The sequence below is a fragment of the Alexandromys fortis genome, unplaced genomic scaffold (assembly GCF_014885135.2).
Source record: "Alexandromys fortis isolate MF-2015 unplaced genomic scaffold, M_Fortis_MF-2015_v1.1 scaffold_25, whole genome shotgun sequence".
Classification (NCBI taxonomy): Eukaryota; Metazoa; Chordata; class Mammalia; order Rodentia; family Cricetidae; genus Alexandromys; species Alexandromys fortis.
The window spans coordinates 882006-904612 of record NW_026067904.1 but is presented as its reverse complement, the minus strand read 5'-3'; the positions used below and the strand labels follow the sequence as shown (position 1 = coordinate 904612).

Genomic DNA, 22607 nt, shown 5'->3' with positions numbered 1-22607 from the left:
GGGAAAGCAAAATATAAGTTCTGGGAACCATTAACTGGTCGTCATCTGGAAGCTTTATGTCTTAGGTTACATGTCTGTCTCAAACTGTAAGTCTCTAGGGTTGGTGCTATACTCTCTTTGACTTGAGATGTGTCAAGGATGCTGTCTGCTTCTGGATCTGTGCCCTTATGTGAGCATATGCTGTTCTGCAGAGATTCAAGTGCTAATGCAGCCAACTTGTAAGTGAGGAAAGAAGAGTGAAATCATTGAATTCTAATGTTTCTTACCATTTTGAAATTGTTCCTCTTTTTAAAGATCTGACTTGTTAAAGTCATAAAAATAACACCCATTGAGATAATGCTTTCAAGTTACAGCAGGTAATATTACTGTCTTAACACATTTGTACAGTGTAGTAGGGGAAGTTACCCTAGTGTTTTGTTTTTCTTTTTAACAATTTTTTTTTTAATATTTATTTATTTTATGTGTACATGTATGTACATTAGTATGCTATGTCATGTGCTACTTGGAAATCAATGGACAACTTGAGGTATTTGGTTTTTTCACCTTACCCTGTTGTGTCTGGGGTAGGTCATCCAGCTTGATGATAAGGACCACAACCTGCTGAGCCAGCTTGTTGGCCTTTTAAAATTTTGAGATAGGGTTTCATGCCAACAAGACTGGTCTCCAACTGGTTATGTAGCAGAGGATGATCTTGAACTCTTGAACCTCTTACCTCTTGTCTTCCCTAGTGCTGAGATACAGGTGTGCACCACTGTGCTGGCTTGGTTTTTATTTATTTATTATTATTATTTATTTATTTATTTTTGAGACAGACTCTTATTCTATAGCCCAGGCAGGCCTCAAATTTGCATCAGTCCTTCTACCTAAGCATCCTAAGTACTGGCATTACTGGTGTGCACAACCATACCCAGTTTAAGTGTTAACATTTGCCTTTGGCATGACTTCAGACGTGATGTTGCAGTAACTTGGTTTCTACTAGTTAATTTCTTAAAGAAAGTGATTCCAAGTTGAAATGCATGTTGTGCATTTATTTGAATGTGTAATCAGGAAGCAAGTGTCTCTCTTTGGAGTGTTTCTGAATAGCAGCAGGGCACACTTGAATTAGTAAGGAAAATGAGAACATGAATATGTGTGGTACTCTATTTTAATTTAAAGAAATATTCTGCCAACTGTAAAAAAGTGGAAAATACAAAGTTTCTCTCTGTGCCACCAGGGGTTGGAAGGAGAGTAGATTGAGAGGTTTTCTAGGATCTGTGGATTCAGATTTAAATAACTTGATATTAGCTTGATGGGGTTAGGTTCACTTTCAAAAGATAAAGTATTGTGAAAAGTGCCTGCCAGAGATTCTTGGAATTGTGTGTCATGTTTTCTGTAGTGATGATGTATCCAGGGCCCAGGAGGTTTTTTTTTTTTTTTTTTTTGCCAGATATCCATCAGTGAGTGCAAGGTGAGGGTAAGGGGATTGCCACTAGTGGTAGAGTAATTGATTTCCTTACTTCTTTCTCGTTTCTGAAATTCTCTTTCTTTAGGTGTTGAGATCTGTGGCTTATGTTAAACTCTTAGGTATAGGATACTGTATGATAATGTTTTCTTTAATGTTTGTTTCTTGCTACTCTGGATAGAATGAAAAAAAAAAGATGGTTCTTTTTGTGGAATTGAGAGGAAACAAAGTCTTAAGTTATAGCTCAGATTGTCATTGAATCTGTGATTTTTCTGCTCAGCTTTCTGAATATTAACATTATAGTCATAAATCGCCTTGCCTGACCTTAATAAAATCGTGTGTGTTTGTGTGTGTGTGTAGTAGTAGTAGTAGTAGTAGTAGTAGTAGTAGTAGTAGTAGTAGTAGTAGTAGTAGTAGTAGTAGTAGTAGTAGGTAAGTAGTGGGTAGGAAAGGGAGGGAGGGTGAGAGATCTCCTGTACCCAGGTTAGTTAGCCTTCAACTTGATGTAGCTGTGGATGTCTTTGAGTGTTGCTGCTTCCTGAAAGGTGAGATTACAGGTATATGCTACCAAGCCTGGCCAAAAGAATTTTAAGCAAAAGTTTGCTTTTCAAAAACAAAACACCGGGGGCTGGAGAGATGGCTCAGAGGTTAAGAGTATTGCCTGCTCTTCCAAAGGTCCTGAGTTCAATTTCCAGCAACCACATGGCGGCTCACAACCATCTGTAATGAGGTTTGGTGCCCTCTTCTGGCCTGGAGAGATACACATAGACAGAATATTATATACATAATAAATAAATAAATATTAAAAAAATAACTAGTTCAACTTTAAAAAAAACACCATAAAAAAGGAACAGCTATTATTATTTTGTACTGATTTGTTTTGATACTAAGAGCAAAAAAATAAATTACCTAAAATTTTGTAACAAAGGAATCATGTTTGTGGCTGGAAAGATGGTTTGACAGTTAAGAGCACTGGCTGCTCTTTCAGAGGACTCTGGTTCCATTTCCAGCACCCCTATGGTAGCTCAACTTTCTGTAATTCCAGTTTCAGGGGATCCAGTGCCATCTTTTAACTTCTGAGGGCTCCTTTATATACATGGTGGACACGCATATACCCAGACATACATACACATATAAAAGAAATTAATTTGCAGTTTGTTTTCTGTGACTATGCTTACATGGGTACATTGTGCTTGATTGTGCCTTTTTTTTAATTTTATAATTCTGAAAGATGTTTAGAATCCAGTTACTTTTTCCCTATAATATAATTTTATGGGTGTATAATATTTTTCATGGAGTGAGACAATTCAAATAATACACTATTGTACCAGCAGGCTATAGATTTTAATTTTTCCTGTGTATGTGTGTGTATGCTACAGTGAACTCCTGGACCAGCCAGTTATTTCCTTCACCGCCTGGGCTCTGTAGATAGACCCAGGTTTGGTGGCAAGCACTGTTACTCATTGAGCAGTCTCACTGGCCCTAAGGATTAAAAAAATATTGTTAATGTTATTCATTTTTTATAGTTTTAAGCAGTTTGATAGACACAATGACGTATGTAAATATATGTTTAAGTTTTAAGTAAAAGGCTGAAGGCAGATAATGAGATAAAGAAGAGGGAAGAGGTTTCAGGGCATTAAAATCCTGATGAGTTAAAGAGAATAAATTGAACAGAGTCCTGAGAAATAAGATAGGTTTTAGAATTTTCTGAATGTCCATAAAATTGATCTTGAAACAGATAATTTTAACATATTTAAGATGCTTAATATTACTTAGTTGTTTACCTGGGAACTTCTGTCATTTTAACACAGGGCCCTTTTTTCCTGGTCTGCAAAAAAACATATCCAGACGATGTCTTAAATTTTTTTTCTGTTGGATTTGACAGTAACGAAAAGTATGCTCATAAAATGTTTCAGAAATGCTTTCCTAAGGTTTGCATAATAATTGAATTTGTTTTCCTGCAACAGCTGTAAATAGAAAAAAATAACAGTGAGATTGGGTTTGCAGATAACCACTTTACCTTTGGTTTACCCATATATTAAATATCTGATTTTTGTAAACCCTTTAAAAAGGATTTTTGAAGCCAGGAGCAGTGGTACATCCTTGTAACCTCAGCATTTAGGAGGCTCAGGCGGGAGGAGCATGAGTTTGAGGCTAGCTATAGACAGTCAATATTCTGGCACAGGTTAGTCTATTTTAATCTTCCCTGTGGTGCACACATTGTGGTCCCCCTTTTCCCTATGTAGCACTAATTCTTTTCTACCTGTTGTTTAAATAGAAAGGAGAACAAATCTCATTAATAAAGACACTTGGGACAGGATAACTGTAATTTGTAGCCATGTTCCTCTGATGATAAAAAAGGGGGCACTTTTTCCCCCCATCTTTCTCTTACCTTGCCCCTACCTTTTCCTGTGTATCACCCTTCCTCCTTCCTTTTCCTGTGTACCCCCTTCCCCTTCTTTCCTTCCTAGACTTTGAATATAGAAAAGTTCTGGTCAAGAAGCAAGCTATAAGTATCTTTAAGGGGCTGGAGGGATGGCTCAGTATTAGAGTGCTTTCTGCTCTTGTGATTTGAGTTTAGTTCTTAAGGAAGCACCTGTTTCCATGGCTCCAGCTCCAGGGCATTAGACATCCCTTCTTGCCTCAATGTGCACACACAAGTACACATAAATAAAAATAAGATATTATTACTATTGTTTCAGAAAAAGTGATAAATTTTGTGTTTCTTGGAGTTTTCTTGGCCTAGAATATGAGCTATGGGGGTGTGAAACTGTTGATGTGATAGTTAAGTGAGGGAGATGAGAACTCCCTTGAGGGCTAGAGAGAATCTCAGCTTGGAAAGGCCTTTTAAATTGTGGAGAAGTTGAGGTGGTTGTGTTGGCTCAGCAGATTAAGACACCTGTGGCTGAGTTTGGTTCTGGAATCCATATGGAAGAAGGGGAGAACCAATGTTGGCAGGTTGTTTTCTGACCTCATATGTAATGTGGCACCTGCATCTTCCAAATAACCAAGTAAATAAATAGATGTCTGTAAGAAAGCAGTGAAAATGTGGAAAGACTAAGGGTCAGTAAGGTGAGTTTCCCAGACTAGTAAATCGCAGTAGGACCAGGTCCGTTTTTTTAGAAGTAACTTTTTATGCTGTACAGGTTGAGTGAAGGAGGTAGCTGCTGCAACAGTTCCTGCTAGAAGCAACATCTACTTTATTCTTAAGAAACTTGCAAACATGACTGTTCCATTTTTCTTTTTCTTTGCCATTTAAAACAGGGCTTCATGTCACAAGCTACATATCCTAGAATGGCATTGAACTTCTGATTCTCATGCCCTGTTTTCTCAGATTGTGGGATTACAGATATGTTGCGAAGGGGCTAGCTCTTTGTGTCAGAAAGTCAAGATCATCCTCAACTACATAGCTACAGAAGACTTTGTCTCAAAACAAAGAAACCAACACGCTAAATACTCACTATGAAAGTAAGCACGCAAACAAAAAATTAGTACAGCATAGTAGATTCTCTTTGTAAGATGTGGGCAGCTCATGCCTCTAATCCCAGCACTGTGGAGGTGGAAGAGGCAGGAGGGTTGAGAGTTCAAGACCATTTTCAAGTATATAAGAGTTTGAGGCTACCTGGCATATATGAGACACACTTTATTTGTTTGTTTATTTATTTTATTTATTTATATTTTGTTTGTTAAGATAGGGTCTCTCTGTGTTGTTCTTGCTGTCCTTGAACTCACTATGTAAACCAGGCTGGCCTCTAACTTAGAGATTCACCTGTCTCTGCCTCCTGAGTGCTGGGACTGAAGGCGTGTGTCATCGCTCTCAGCAACTGCTTTTTTTTCCCTTCCTTTAATTTTATGTGTTTGGATGTTTTGCCTGCATGTATATCTGTGTGCCATGTATGTGCCTGGTGCCCTCAGAGGCCTGAAGAGAATGTCAACTCTAGGCTTGAGGAGGATTCTGACATTGGAACTCAGGTCCTTGTCTCACAAACACTTTTACTCCCTGAGCTGCCTTGCCAGGTACAGAATTCTCTTAAGTTTAATCTCCTTTATATCTTAGTAAATACCACATGTGTTATTATTGACTAGAAGGTATTGGGAAAAAGAGAGTAAGTTCTCAGTTTTTTATTGTTGACCATGTCATTTGGGATAGCCTTTTGTTGATCTGTAGGAAGAGTGCTTTGAACTCAGAAATGCACTGTAAAGACTTAACTGACATCTATTATTTACTTATTTTGAGACAGGATCTCATTATATAGCCCTTCATATCCTAGAACTCACTAAGTAGATCAGTCTGGTCTTGAACTCAAAGAAATACAGCTGCCTGATTTCCTAGTGCACCATCACTTGATTTACTTTTGTTTATTTGTTTGTTTATTTTTAAGACACAGGATCTCATGTAACCAGTCCGGGGTGGAACTTCTTATATATTCAAAGCTGACTTTATAGTTAGGTTTCCTTCTCGAATCCTGGGAGAAAATTATTTTTTATGTGTTGTAGGCAGTGATATATAAAGAGGCTTGCGTGTCATGGCATGTGTGAGAAGGTCAGAGTTCAGTTTGTGAGAATTGGCTCTCTCCTTCTATTATGTGGGTTCCAGGGATCAACTGTGGTGGCAAGTACTTTTATCTGCAGAGTCATCTTGCTGATCTGGCTTAATGACTCATTTTCTGTTTTTAATTTTATAAAAAAGAGTGCTTATTAAAATCTTATTGGGCCAAGGAGAAGGGTCATTAAAGTGCTTGTACCACAAGTGTGGTGCTTGGAGTTTGGATCATCAGAACCCACGTAAATGTTTGGATGGGTGTGCTGTGCCACTGTAGTCCCAGCACTGGGAAGGCAAGGACAGAGCTCCCCAGTAAGTTGGCTAGCCAGATCAGAGCGCTGAACTCAATGGGTGGACCTTGCCCCCACCCCCACATGTGAAAAAGAAAATAATCTTATTTATCTTACTGTCATGTTTCTTTACAGGGATGGCCTTTAAGCAGGCATTTGAACTTGGCTCTGCTAGAGGCTTGTTTGTATATCTGCTCATGGTTTTGTGAATTCAGAAGTTGTTTTAATTAATTGTTGGATTTTGTTTATTTCCTGGATTTTGGGGAGGGGACTGATAGGGAAACTGGGTGAAACTTTTTAGCCTGCCAGCATTGAACCAAAAATCTTCTGCCTTAACCTCCAGAATGCTGGATTATAGTTATGGGCCACCACACTCCGATGTTCAGTGTGACTTTCATTTTTTTTTTTTTAATTACTAAAAAGCACCTGTCAGGAGATTAAGGAATTGTTATTGGGGCTGGAGAAATGGCTCAGTGGTTAAGAGCACTGCCTGCTCTTCCAAAGGTCCTGAGTTCAATTCCCGGCAACCACATGGTGGCCCACAACCATCTATAATGAGATCTGATGCCTTCTTCTGGCCTGCAGGCATACATGCAGACAGAATATCGCATAATAAATAAATAAATAAATAAATAAATAAATAAATAAATAAATAAATGAATGAATGAATGGAATTGTTATTGCTGAAAGCTAGAAGATGTTGCAGTTGGTACAAGTTTATCTAATTTCTTTTAGTTATTTGCTGTTGTTTGATTTTCTAAAATTTTTAATATTACCACTGTGCCTGACTGTCACTTTTGGGGGGTGCGTATATTATCATTGAGTTGAAGGAAGACATATGTTTCAGTCTTTTTGTCATATAGTGTCTAGTCACTTTCTGGGTATTTTGTTTTATCAGTGTTATATGAGGATACTTCACTGTAGTAAAAACTGAAGGGAGAAAAACAGAAACAGTACTCTTAAAATGCGTGTATATGTAAAATGAGTTTGCGCTATTTTCCCTTTAAATAAAACACTTAATTAATGGTTTTCTGAGACAGGGTTTCTCTGTGCAACAGCCTTAACTGTCCTAGACTCTACTTTTAGACCAGTCTGGCCTTGAACCCATAGAGATAGATCCCCCTTCCTCTCGAGTCCTGAAATAAAAGGTGAGTGCCATCACAATTTTTTAATAAATAAATTATTTGGGTTAATTTCTGCTGATTTTATGTTTTCATTTTCCTAAATAGGGGATCTGATGAAGAGTGCCGCTGGGGAGTTTGCAGATGACCCGTGCTCTTCTGTGAAGCGAGGTAACATGGTGCGCGCGGCTCGAGCTTTGCTCTCTGCTGTTACCCGGCTGCTGATTCTGGCTGACATGGCAGACGTCTACAAGTTACTTGTTCAGCTGAAAGTTGTAAGTTTGGGTCTATATCTCTAATTTCCTCTCTGTGTCATAGTGAAGGTGATGCTGCCCATACTTAGTTTAGCATTAAGATTTAATTTGGTTTTGAACCAGTGATGGCTTTATTCAGTTTCTTCTCTGTTTCAAGTATATATAATACTCTACTATAGGTCACTGTTGTCTTGGTTTTACTGAAGAAATTGTAGCAAAGGTGTTCTGACTGTCTTCTTTTATAATACTCCTTGTATGTTTCTGTGTACTGTTAGCATTCTAGAATTAGAAAACCAAAATATAAACTGGTTTGGGGCTCCCCACCTCCTTCTAAGCACTCGGGTAATATGAGGGTATATCAACAACAATGTGTTTGCTTGGATTGTTTTCTGAATAGTTGTTAAAGAAGGCAGAGTCTTAGAATTTATTCATTTTACTTATAGATTTGTCTGATTTTGCTTTTGGGGGTTGTGTGTTTTAGGTGGAAGATGGTATATTGAAATTGAAGAATGCCGGAAATGAGCAAGACTTAGGGATACAGTACAAGGCTCTGAAACCGGAAGTAGACAAGCTAAACATTATGGCAGCGAAAAGACAACAGGTACAAGCATGATTCGCAGACATTTTGTAATATTATTTACTTAGTTAGTCCTTTGTCTCTTGAGACAAGGTCTTACAGCCCTGGCTGACCTGGAACTCACTATGTAAAACAGGCTGGAGAGTATTTTATTATATCTAGTGGAGAAAACCTAGTTTGTCTAAATTTTCTAGTGGTATCATTACTTTTTCCCATTCATGTAGTTTCAATAAGAGCTTAAGAGATATCTTTTCAGCCTGGCTGCAGTGGCACATGCCTTTAATCTCAGGACTCGAGAGACAGAGATAAGGCTGATCTCTGAGTTTGAGGTAAACCTGACCTGCAGAGCGAGTTCCGGGACAGCAGGGACACACAGGAAAAACCCTGTCTTGAACTCCTGCCCCCCTCAAATCTTTTTAGTATTGTGCCAAAGCAAAGCTATAATTTTCACTCAGATTTTCATAATATGTTTGTTTCACATAGTTCAAGGCTGTTCTTAAACTTACAATCTTCCTGTCTTATGCATTCTCCCCAATATCTGAGTGCTGGGATTAAAGGCATGTACCAGGATATTTGGCTAAATTGTATTAAGCTAATCATAGTAGCAGTCAAGAACTTGTGTCTAATTGTAGAAGCTTAGTAGAAAGTAATTTTGCTTTAGTTTTAATTTTTCTGTGCCCTGAGTCCATTAGGAAGGAGTTCCTTATACTTTAGCAATTCTCAGTCTGTATGCCTCAAACCCTTTGGCAAACCTCTAGCTCCAGAAATATTCACATTACAATTTAGTAGCAAAATTACAGTTATAAAGTAGCAATGAAAGTAATTTTATGGTTGGGGTCATCACGTATGAGGATCTCTATTAAAAGGTGACAGCATTAGGAAGGTTGAGGACCACCGATATATATGATCTCAGTGTATTAAAGAGAAATATCAGTAAGTGTTAAATGTTTTTGAAATAAGATACCAAAAAAACTTAGTTTCTCTGTGTCTGATTTCTACCCTTGTTTGCCCTCTGCCTGCCTTAGGAATATGACCTGTCTGGATGTACCCATGAGTTCACTTTTCTTTAGGTTCCTGTTGAGGTTTGGACAGTGGAAACATGATAGAAAATCTGAAGAGAAAGGAGAATGAAGCTGTGCTTTGTATAGGCTCTTCCCTGTTGCTGGTCTTCCGTCACTAAAAGGCACTCTCTGTAGACCTTGTTTCTAAGTTTCTAAGCTCTTGTTCCTTCAGGCCTGGTGTTCCAGTGTGGCCTTATGTTTTACCCTTCACTTATATCTTTTTTTGTAACAGTCATTATTTTAATTCTTCATTATATTGCCTTTTTTTTTTCCTGTTGAGATTTTGAGTGATACAAGCTTCCCAATTTCTTGGGTTTCACCTTTTCACAGATTATACTTAATTTACCCTGTCCCATCCTGGGATGGAACCTAGGGTCTTGGCAAGTTTTTTTACGCTTAGCTATATCCCTAAATGTAGTTTGCTTAATTCTTTTTACCTTTAGATTTTTTATTTAGCTCATGGTTCTGAAAGTTTGGGATGTCCAAGAGCAATGTGCCATTACCAGCAATTGAGAAGACCCTTCTTAATGCATTGAGCTGACAGAGAGCTTCCTTTGTCAAGAATGCCCGGGTCTCTTCCTTGCCTTACAAAGTCACTAATGTCACCATTGGGGTTACACTTTTCATGAAGTATTTAATTTCTGTTTGCTTCCCAAAGGCCCCAGCTTCAAATATTAATGTGATTTTGGGCATTGTTTCCAAGATATAAACGTGGGGGTTGGGTACATTAATACCATAGCCAGAGTAAAGGTGATGGCAGAGGTAAGGGGTACACCTGTGAAGTTTTGTAGAGTATGACCTGTGCCTCATTGTTAGCTATGGTTCCTCAACATACAGAGAGTATTTTGATGTTCAACTGTCATCTATTCATATACAGATTTTTGAGATATTTATAAGAACTCAGTGCCTCTTATTCCTTAGCTAATCTGCATATTCTGACTGGCATGATTGTTTTCTGAAACACTCCACAACTGTTTGGCAATGGTACTGTTGGTGTTTTATTTGTTTAAATCTGTACTTTACCAGTTTTTTTTTTTTAACACCAGGTACCAGGTATAGTCATTTTTATGCATAAACATCTGATCAAGTGGGTCTATGGCTACAGTTCTATATTGTTTAGAGGGAAACAAGAAGAAACTTACACTTGAATTTCCAGTTCTTTTAGTAGAGTCATGTTGGATTACTTAGAGTTTAGCTTTTATTTCTTATTTACAGTGCATGGGACGGATAAGTCAGTAGTTTTTAAAAAGTAGTTTTCCGTTTGTCCTTAGTTTGCTTGAACTATAACCAGATTGGTGAAGTTGAGAAATCATGACACAATCTAAAATACAGAATTCTTTTTTTTCCTTTTCACAGAATTCTTTTATAAATTAACTTATCATGCTGCTTTATAGCTTACTTTTCACCAAAATTTGAATTACTAATCAGCACTGTATAGCTTGAGGAATACTTAGTGATTGATTTATTCATATTGCAATACTAATACCCACATTAGTGCCCATTTTACTATCTTATAACAAAAACCTGTACAAGGTAAAAATGACTCTAAAGAGAACTTCAGCAACTAGATGAGATTTGGTTGTTAGTCCCTTCATTGTTTAAAATTTATCCCTAATGCTTGGCAAATGGCAAATGAAAAGTTTGTTCAGAAAATGCTCACATAGAAAATATTCCAGTTATTTAAGTATCATCACTAGTCAGTACTTGTTATACTTTATTCTTAAATGATCACCAACTCTCTAAAGCCACAGGGCTTTGTTTTTAAACAGCCTAATATAGTCTTTGGAAAAGTGGAAGTTTCTTGTCCTAGACTTGTCAGTGACTTAGGGAGGTCTGGTGTTGGTACCTTATTCTGGTGCCTGTAAATTTTAGGTAGTCATGGGCATCTGTGACAGCCTTTGTAAGAGACTGAGCTTTTAAGCACATAGGAATGCTCAGGCTGATTATACATATAAATGTTTAAAGGGAACAGCGGCCCTAAGAGGCTTAAGAGGTTCTTGATGTTGTGGTGAGAGCAAAACATTCAGAAAATGCCCACAGAATGTGCATGCCACATGTTTAAGGCATAACTTGAGTCCTTTTTTTTTTAAAATATAAAAAATCCTAAGCTGGTTGGTCTAGTGGCTCAGGTTTCTTATTAATTCTTATAACTTATATTAGCCCATAAATTCTTCTTGTCTATGTTAGCTACGTGGCTTGGTACATTTTTCGGTGAGGCAGTCACATCTTGTTTGCTCTGTCTTGGTCACTACTGAAGACTGAAACTTCCCTCTTCCATGATTCTTGTTGCCCCACCTCTACTTCCTGCCTGGCTATTGGCCAATCAGTGTTTATTAAAAATAACACAAGTGACAGGGTAAAAGACATTGTCCCACAGCACTCCACCCCCTTTATTTAAACAAGAACTCTGAATCTAATATCCATTGTTTAGCTTTTCTCCTGACCATTATTCATAACAACTTGTAACCAACATTCTAAACAAAGGGAAATATCCATAGTTCATTTTTTGGAAATGTGGGCATGGTTTTCCAGGCTACTTACTGCTGATTGGGGGCGCTGATAATCAATCTTAGGAGGACCTAAAGAAAAATTTGAATTATGGTCAGGTTCTGAATGGAATATTCTGTGAGGCTTGATTATCTCAGCCAGCAGTCTTGAAACTGTTCTGGATGTAGAACTCAGATATATGGGCCATCCGCTCCTATTGGAGATTTCTCAGGGGGGTCTTCCTTGATCAAACCTGATTTTTCCTAATCCAGAATGAATCCACAGCCTCTCATTTCCTGTGGAAACAAAAGCAAAACCTCTTCTCCAAAGAAACATATCTTTTGACTTAAATTTTGAAGTCAAGGCATTTTCAAAATATATAGGTTAGATTAATCCAGCAGTATTTATAATCAAATATCTTTTAGCAGCTTTTGCTCTTTCCTCAGCCATCAAACAATTTAAAGACAACATAACAACATACAGTACCCAGACTCTCTGTGTATATTTCATCTTTACGTGGCTTTATTTTAAACTTATTTTTAAATTTTGCTTTTGAGACAGGGTTTCTCTGTGTATCTTTGTCCTGGAACTAACTCTGTAGACCAGGCTGTCATTGAACTCACAGAGATCTGCCTGCCTCTGCCTACCAAGTGTTGGGATTAAAGGTGTGTGCCATCACACCCAACTACTCTCTTTTTTCTTTTAAGGACTTTATCCTTCTCCCCCCCTCCCCCCAAGTCTACATATATTTTTAAACACACTATAAATTGTTCAGTGGCTTTTTTTTTACATTTCAGTAATGGCTGGGTGCCAGCCATGCTTCCTTCCCATCTTGTGTGTCCTTATTACCTAGCATACCCATCCCACTTAGTGTTCTAGATGTCATTAGTTGGAATACTGCCAGCAGCCTCGTGTCCTTGTACTTATGGGGTAGAGGAAGTGGAAAAGGACATTTTCGCTTAAGACCACATTTATAGAATATTATAAGCATGAATTGAAATCATGGAATATGAGCCTTCACTTTATGACTTAATGGCTAGTGACCTGATTGATTTTTCTTTGTGAAGAGAGTATTGTTTTGTATTCTGAATTGTTCCTCTGGGTAGGAAAAAAAGGGAGGAGGTATTATGTACTTAAGGGAATTAATTGCTGGTTATATCCATACCTAGTTGATTTGCAAAGTTCATACACAAAGGATGTTATGCTTCATTATTCACAAAATTCTTGTAATAAACTTAGGTAACTTAAAATTTCATACTATTTCCTTTAAATTTGTCTGTATGTACTTGTATATCTATTTTAGTTATATGGACCTGATCAAGATGTTTTCTGTTGTGACTTCTATTTCATGCCTTATTTAGTACTTTCTTGGTTTAGGTACTTTATTCCATTTTATTCCTCAAAGTGCTAAAAGAGCTATAATACTGTTCCTGTTTTGCATAAGAAAAAATTAAACACAGAGTTTACACACAAATGACCACATCACATGGCCTGAGACTTGTCATGTCAGAGCTCCGTCTTAACTTAATTTTGGACTAGGTTAATACAGATATGTCTTGATATGAATAGAACCTTATAAAAACCTACCAATTTCTTATGTTATTATTTTAGGAACTGAAAGATGTGGGCCATCGTGATCAGATGGCTGCAGCTAGAGGAATCCTGCAGAAAAATGTTCCAATCCTTTATACTGCATCGCAGGCATGCCTACAGCACCCTGATGTTGCAGCCTATAAAGCCAACCGGGACTTGATATACAAGCAGCTACAGCAAGCTGTCACAGGCATTTCTAACGCAGCCCAGGCTACTGCATCGGATGATGCCTCCCAGCACCAGGGTGGCGGCGGTGGAGAGCTGGCATATGCTCTCAACAACTTTGATGTAAGTTATATTTGGAAGGAAACTTGGGCTCTTCACCATTTGCCAAAAGATAACTGGTTCCTGGGGAAATATGATCAAGGCTTGTGATGAAACCCCATCTTCCAATTAAATTTGTAATCTAAGTAGAAGAAATTATTATGAATCATAAGTTTGCTTTATTGTAACTTGGCTAAAAGCATTTTTCTTTTCTTTCTCTCTCTTTTTTTTTGTAATGTGGCTAAACTTCTGCATTCTTTTATGCAGCTTACGTTTCCTGTGTGGTCGTGCTTTTTCCTTTTAATATGGTCCTTATTGAGACTCTGAGTCTGGTTCATTCCAACCAGGATTTTGACCATCTGGCAAACGGACCTGTGATAGATACAGAAGCAAACAGAGTGTGTGTAGGCTTTGTCTCTGGTCTAGTGAGAGAGGTAGATAAATTACACTGCAGTCATCTTAATCTTACCTGACTGTATGGAAAGATTTCTGTACTCTGATGTGCTTTGACTCATGAACACAAAAATTTAAACACATTGAAACAGATTTGAAATTAAATTTTTATAATAATGCTTTTATAGATGATGCCCTATATCTCCTATCTATATGATGTGTATCTCCTATTATCTTTGGTCCTCACGTTAATGTATTGTGCTTTGTTTTTAATTTTAACCCAAAGTAAGTCATGGCCTCCAGTAGATGGCAGTAGTCAGAGATTTGTTTTGAAACTAGGTCTGGCTATGTAGCTCAGGCAGATCTCCATCCTACCATCATGCCTCAGCCTCCCCTCGTGCCACCATGACTAGCTTTGTTTTAAACCAATTGTTGGAAAAAAACAGGTATAGGTCACAATCATCTTTCATAATTGAAATGTATTGAAGTATAGCATCAATGTGATGAAATATATTTTGTTTTCAACAGTTTTTTTTTTTAATTTTGGCATTTTGTCTTCCCCATATTGAACATGGATAATTGTCTTTTTGCTTATATGCACTGACTCAGAACTTTTCATAAAGCATGAGAAGAGGAAGGTAGTGTTATGCCTAAAGACAATGGTATTTGCATTGAGTTTTTACCAAAAAAATTTTTTTTTATATTGCAGAAAATTAAATTCAAGGTCTCATCCATTCATGCTAGGCAAAATACCACTGAACCTAGCCTCTAATTCTCTCACAGAATTAAACATGGAATGACCTTTACAATTGTTAGGCTATGTCTTATAACATACTCTTACCATTGTTTTCTTCTGCTTCAAACTTGGTAACATAAGTATTTGTCTTTTCAAGGTACTAAGGACCATGTTTGCGCTAAATTGAATAGCAGATTAGAAACACTTGTTTTTTAGAGTCACAGTTTCTTCATTTGTCAGATGAGGGGGCTGTACTAGATAATCTTTACATCATAGTTCTGTGACAGTGTTCAAATCTGTGACCATTTCTTCTTCATTTCTGTGGTCCAGAAGGTATCAAGTCCTCCCTCCCCCAGGACTTGACAGTGTTGGAGGTTAAATGCAGGGCCTTACACATGGTCAGGCTAGTGCTTTGCTAATGAGTTACATTTCCAGCCTCGTATTCAACCTTGATCAGAGAAATCCTGTAATCACCACGTCTAGCAAGAAAACCATCCAGCTAACATGTAGCCTAATGATTAACTGGAGGTGCTGCATGATCACTTTCAAAACCCAAGGTTCTTTGGAAGGAAAGAGAAATGTTTTTTCTTTGAAAAATACCAAGCTTTGGGCAGGAAAAGGAATTGACATTTAAGTTGAAATTATTAATGACATAATTCTATGAAGAAAACAAAATTAAAACCAAAATATTTGGGTAGACATTTGTTGGTGCGAAGGGCAGTTGTATTTAATAGACATGTGAGTAGTTGACTATCAGTTCATTATAAATGTATTTCTTGAGGAACAAAGCCAGTACTTTAATTGTTTAAATCTGTCTTATAGCAGTTACAGATTGCACATAAAGAGAGTTCTTATTTTCCTTATAATTATCATTTGATAATTTTAATAACCAGTACTATGCAGGCTGACCTTTAGATGTTTAGGGAAAGTAATGTGAACACGGTATATTGTGTTTGCATTTGTGATAACATATTTTATTCAGACCCTGTTTGGCAAATAGTGCTCTCTTTGAGAACTGATTACTGATAACGATTTGGCAACTCACATGGAACGACCTTTGTCTTTTATAAAGAACGCATTTTAGATATTGGGATTGCATCTTTTTTTTAAAAAAATAATTTATTTCACTTTATTTTATGTGTATTGGTGTGAAGGTATCAGATCCCCTGGAACTAGAGTTACAGACAGTTTTGAGCTGCCATGTGGGTGCTGGGAATTGAACTTGGGTCCTCTGAAAGAACAGCTAGTGCTCTTAACCACTGAGCCATCTCTCTAGCCCTGGAATTACATCTTGATAGTTTTAATCCGTCCTTGCCTTTTGAATAACTGAGGGAACAGAAATGAGTATTGATAGCAGTAACGCTTTCTCTGTAGAAACAAATCATTGTGGATCCCTTGAGCTTCAGCGAGGAACGCTTTAGACCTTCACTGGAGGAGCGCCTGGAAAGCATTATTAGTGGAGCTGCCCTGATGGCTGACTCCTCCTGCACGCGTGATGACCGTCGTGAGCGCATCGTGGCAGAATGTAATGCTGTCCGCCAGGCTCTACAGGACCTGCTTTCAGAGTACATGGGCAATGTGAGTGTCAGAATTTCTCTTTGAACTAAGATGTCTGTTGGTGACCCCCTAAAAAAGACTCATTTCTCTCTCTCTCTCTCTCTCTCTCTCTCTCTCTCTCTCTCTCTCTCTTCATTTATTCATTCATTCACCTCTTGTTTGTTTGTTTATTTATTTAGTGTGGTGTGTTTTACCTACATGTGGGGCTAGAAAGATGACTCAAGGGTGTTTGTTGACTTGAATTCAATTCCTTAGCACCTATTTAAAAAGTAGGTATGGTGGTGCTTGCCTATAATCTCAGAACTGGGAGGCAGAGACAGGTGGATATCTAGGTCTTCCTAATCAATCAATCTAATCAAATCCTGTGAGCTCCCAACTCAGTAAGAAACCTGTCTAAAAAAGATAATAATGGAGAGCAACCGAGGAAGACACCAGAGGCTTCCACACACATGTAGCACATATGTGCACCTATATAAAAGGAAATGCACATCAGAAAGGAAACAATAGTATAAAATTTGATATTTGACTTTTTTAACTATAGAAAATACCATAACTGTTGGTTTTTTATCTTTATGTGCCTTTCCTTCCCCTTAAGCTTCTGCCACTCCAATTATTTAATTCTAGCTTTAAATTACTATAATTTAGATTGTATACCCAGTATTTTGCTGTTCTAAGGAAGGAATAAATAAATAAAAGTATCTTAAAGGATCTCCTGTGCTCCTACTAGTCTGACTGCCCCATGCTGACACTACTTTGCTTTGTGTAAATAATAGTGGATGTGAATCTTTGACTGTGGTGTGCTGAGTATGAATGACCTCATCCTTGAGCACTTGGTATAGTGAAGATATTGTTTCTGTGTACAATAGTGAACTGTTTCATTAACTATTAATACATTTTTCAAAGTAACATGTTTTAAAGGGAGAAGTGATGAAACAAATTAGTTATTCCTAATGATTTTATATTTTGTTTTACTTATTTATCACTTTTACAAATAAAGATATTGGTTGATAATCTTTTATGTTCTTTGCTACACATCACTTACATGCCTTTATCAATGAAAGGGTAATGGTGAGCCATGATGCTGTTCCCAGGGTGAAGATGAATGCTTTTCTGTTTTTACCTAATTTAACCATATGTGAAGTTAGTGAAGCATATTATTTTAAGTTGTTGCCACACTTTTGATTGTAGGCAATCTACCTAAGTAAAATGAGATTAGAAGTGGAGTTAGATAGTTGTAAGAGTCACAGTGGATATATGGGATTTATTAAAAAATGCTTGTCTGTGGATTGAATATAAAATCTTGAAAAAGTGTATAGGTTGAAGGGTGACTGATAATGTAGGAATCATGAGCCAGAGCATGTATGTGGATCATCTGCTATTTTGTATAGCACTGAAAGTCATATAGAAGTGTTCAGTGCAGTTGTGATCAGAAAACTACTTTGAGTATATTCCAGTAGGCATATGATAATCATATAGAACTTTGTAAATAGTCTTGCAAAATAGCCCTACCCTGGTCATGAGTAATCTGATTTCTTCCTTGGCTGCCATACAAGTAGTATTACTTTCTCTTTATGTTATGGATATAGGAAAATGTATAAGCATTCATACAGAAAATATATACTAAAACTACAGTGTTGCACTCTTTGATGGGCACTAAGATAATAATTGATGTTTAGGCTAAATTTAAATATTATTGTGGGGGTCATGAAAGAACTTTTCTTGATTCAAATTGGGAAATTATCTTTGGGTATTTCTTTTCATCATCAATTCATGGAACATTAAAAGGCTCAGTCTTGTCAGATTTAATAAAAGCCAGGAGTGATAGCCTACACACTTTACAGGCATTTGAGTCTCTGTGAGTTCCAGGCTAGCCAGTAAAACATAGTGAGGCTTTATCTTAAAATTAATGGAGTTAGAGTTGAAAAGAGGGCCCGGTAGTTAAGAGTGTTTCCTACTCTTCCAGGGACCCAAGTTCATTTTCTAACACTTTATTGGGCAGTTCACAACTACCTGATAAGACTGTCACTAATGGTACAGTAAAAAAATTTATGGTAATTGGAACCTGGAGAAATGGCTTATTGGTTAAGAACATGGGCTGCTCTTGCTGAGGACCTAAGTTTGATCCCCAGCACACAGATTGTGACTAATAACCATCTGTAATTCCAGTTTCAGATGGTATTGACACCCTTGTCTGGCCTCTGAGGACACCTGCCTGGCTACACATGGCAGGTGTATATATCCATCCATCCATATACACAAAAATAGTAAAACAAAGAAAATGCTAAGTGCTTAATTAACATTAGCGCTCTCACAGAGAGGTTGAGAATTGTGCCACTCATCCAGCATACAGTTAAGAGCACTTTATGCTCTTGCAAAGGACTCAGGAGTTGTCCGTCTCCCCGCCCCCCTTTTTTTATTTTAAACTTGCTTGATTTTCTCCATTTTTCTATTTGGCTTGCTGGGTGAGACTAAGCCAAGCCTATATCTTTATTGTTACCGAATGTTACCGAAGTTTCCATGTTTCCCTCCATGTCCTCCATGTCCTGCTGAAGGCCATTTTGAACTGTACCATTATTTATTATCTTCTCAGTGTTTGCAGTTTTTCACTTAATTGTATACTTCCTTGAATTGTATTTAATTGCATTTCCTTTATTAATATGATTTCTGAAAGTAGGTTTTAAACTTTTGGAAGACTAAACTATTAAAAAAGCCTCTTATGGTCTGTATATTGCTAGAAGAAGTACTCAGTAAAAGTACACTTAATGAATTCATGCTGACATGGGAGAATGAGGAAAATGAACAGTTTTGGATATTCATGTTGCTAAGAATATGCATGTGTGGAAAAAAAACCCAAAAAACTCAATCTTGCTCTTACAGACTTTGTATTTTGTGTGTGTGTGTGTGTGTGTGTGTGTGTGTGTGTGTGTGAGTGAGAGAGAGAGAGAGAGAGAGAGAGAGAGAGAGAGAGAGAGAGAGAGAGAGAGAGAGAGTCTTTTGTTTTACAGATAACATTTTAACATTTTTTGGGAAAAAAATTAAACCCAAGGACTCTGAAGTAGGTAATTAGTAAAAGTGATATCTTAGTTCAGAATGAGATCAAACTTAAATTAGGTGACTACCAAATTCCTTTTTAAAGGCTCTTAAGGACAAGGGATGGAAGGTTAGGTAGTCTTGTCTTGAGTTCACTCACTGTGTAGACTGTGTAAGTGATAGATATTGATGTAAAAGTAATACAACTGACTCTACTTAACATGGAAATGCCACAGAGGCATCAATCATAGTAGAAGGGTCTAGAGTAGATCCTTGTGGATATACAAATGCCTGCTCAATTCCATTAAAATGAAACCTGGTGATTGTGGTTCAATTTATTTTGCTTCTCATCTATAGGCTTAAAGTTGCACTGGGTTTGGAGGTTCTAGAGAGTAAAAAAAGCTTTGGATGAGTGTCATAATCTTTGAGGATTTCAAAGTAAGTGGATTGAAATTAATCAAGCCTGGTGTGGCTGTGCATGCTTTAATCAGTTTCGGCACCCAGGAAACATGCAGGAGGACCGAGTTTGAGGCCAGTCTAGGCTATATAGTAAAATCCTGTCTCAAAGGAGGAAAAAAAATTCCTTTAAACCTTAATACTTGGTTCTGTATATAAGCACAAAATACTTGTTTAAGTAGGATTTACAGTTTGTTGTCAGGTTAGCTTAGCAAAATGTTCAGGACACTCAATTTTTGCAATGAAATCCATTTGGTTTTGTCTTGAGCAGTCTTCCTCAACAGTGTATGGTCATATATGACTGGAGTGAGAACTTGTAACATTGGTGAGAACAAGCTTTATTCTGTGGACATACATAGTTCTAGCTCTGTGCTTTTTCTTGTGTTAGCCATTCCTATAGCCAGAATACTTGAAATTTAACAGGTGGTATTTTATAACTATAATGTATATATAAACTAAATACTAGATTTCAAAGACTTAGTATGATAAAGAAGAATGTAAAATAGTTTATTGATAAGTATCAAAGTAAATAAAATCTCATTTTATTTTGTGCTTTATTAAAAGTGAGCCTTAGAAAATTTAAAGGCCTATTCGTGGTATATATTTTTGATTTGTATATTATTTCTGTTGGATAATTTTAATTGAATAACCAACCAGCTAAGGTGGGTGAATGTCTAGAATGGCACAGTAACCCATGTATAATAGTCATTATACAAATGTCTTATATTTCCTTATGATTAGAACTTTAGTTTTAGGTTACAGGTCTGTGTTAGGCCAAAAATGGTAAGGGCATGTTTATTTGTATCTGTGTCTGCCTGCCTGCCTGTATTTCTTTCCTCTTCTTCCTCCTCTTTGTTTTAGTTAGTTTTACCATATGTTGCCCAAGCTGGCCTTAAAACTTAGGCCCTCTTCCTGCCTCAGCCTCCTAGAGTACCGAAATTCCAGCTGTGAGCTTCAACTGTGCTCAAACAAGATGAATGTTTCTTACAGATACATTAACAAACAGAATAAAAAGCCCCCAAGATTTATTTATTTTATGAATGTTTTGCTTTCATGTAAATCTGTGCCTTGTATGTGCCTTGTGCCCTCAGGTCTGATGAAGGCTTAGGGATCCCCTTGAACTGGACTTAAGAATGATTGTGACCTTCTGCAAGAACAAGTGCTCTTGACTACTGAGCTATCTGTTCAGCTCCTAAGGAAACATTTTATCTTTGTTTTAAAATACACTTTTTATATGTCTGAGTGTTGTACCTGCACATATTTCTTTGTACCACCCATGTTTCTGGTACCTGTGGAGGTCAAGAAGAAGGCATCAGATCTTGTGGAACTGGAGTTAATGGATGATTATGAGTCATCCTGTGAGTGCTGGGAATTGATTGCAAGAGCAATAAGCACTCCAAACTCTCCAGCCCTTGTCTTTGTTTCGTTCTAAAATGTGGTTATTGTAAGACCTTAAAAGAACACAGTAATTGACCAGTTTTTGAATTGAGCTGGACATATATTGAGGAGACTTCATTATGCTAATATATCAGGCAGAACATTTTAATTTGATTTGCTACTAGTTTTGTGTGGAATGCATGACTATAATGCGTTAATATTCCCTTTGCATTATAGTAAGGGGAAGCACTTAGTTTGGATGTTAACTCTTTCTCAGTTTTTCAAATTCTTTCCTGTAATTCCCCCACTCCCGTGCCCTTATAGGACAAATATCTAAAACTGAAAACCTGCTGGCTGTTGTGTTTATTTAAAAGTGAAACGCTTGCCATATTGAACCAAAGAATGACTGTTTCTTTGGTCACTCTCAAAAAGTGGCTGTTAGGCCTTTTCATAGTGGGGTGACTTAAAAACTTTTACAAGGAAGATGTTTTAAGTTTGTTTTATGCTAAAGTAACATTTGACCTGTAAGTTGTCTTGCAAATTGGATTTTCAGATGTGTTGGAACAATCAACCTCCTGCTGTGTTTTTATAGTTGCACATATTCTAGTTTCTGGTTTTGTGATTTTTGCAGTTTGTTAGTCTGTGAAGTAGAATGCAGTGTGTCATCACATGCCATGACGTCCTTGCTAATTGCTCTTTAAAGTTACTCTGAATTCTTGGTTGGAGTTACTTTTCCCTGCTTTGAGTCACATTTAATCTCAGAATTTGAGAAGCAGAGGCAGGTGGATCTCTTGAGTTTGAGGCCAGTCTGGGTCTATATAGAAAGTACCACGCTAAACCAGTGGATACTGGGAATGGGAGGTTGGGAGGGAAAAATGCTGTCTTATTGGTGTAAAATTGGATATGTAAACTGAAATAAACCCTTTCCTCCCTAAGTTGCTTTTGGTCATAATATTTTATCACAGAAACCCGACTAAGATATGTTTGGGGAATCCCATTATGAAAAGTTAAGAAAGTGATGTTGCTTATCATTATTGTGGCTGAGTATCATTGCATTAGATGTTTAAGGATGCTGTCCTTACTATCATTTCTTCCTGCAGCTACCAGCAGTTTTTATTTTATCCACTAAGCCCCCTACTCTTCACTTGGTGGACTTGCTAGTTTCAGCTAAATTCTCCAGGGATTTCTATGTAAATAATAGGGTGATGTTTTAGTTAGCAGTGGAAACTAAAGGAGGAAAATACTAGAGCACAGAGAGGCTCTGAGAGGCTTTGGTGAGAAGCAACATGAATGAGAAAGAGCGAGTCTTCCTCTTCCCTTCTCTCTTCCCTGGTAGCCAAGGCTGACTCTGAACGCCTTCTCCACTTCCCAAGTGCTCGGTCACAGGGCATGTGCTGCCATGGTCACACTGCCACATCCAGCCTTAT

At 37.4% G+C, this 22607-nt stretch overlaps 1 protein-coding gene across 1 annotated transcript in view; it reads left to right on the top strand.

Moving 5' to 3' along the window:
• Positions 1–22607, top strand: part of Ctnna1 (catenin alpha 1) — a 125664-nt gene that overhangs the window by 38443 nt on the left and 64614 nt on the right. The window contains exons 4-7 of the mRNA XM_050135028.1: positions 7504–7670; positions 8131–8250; positions 13386–13655; positions 16135–16338. Of these exons, the coding sequence (XP_049990985.1) occupies positions 7504–7670; positions 8131–8250; positions 13386–13655; positions 16135–16338 (761 nt within the window). The remainder of the gene's footprint in view (positions 1–7503; positions 7671–8130; positions 8251–13385; positions 13656–16134; positions 16339–22607) is intronic.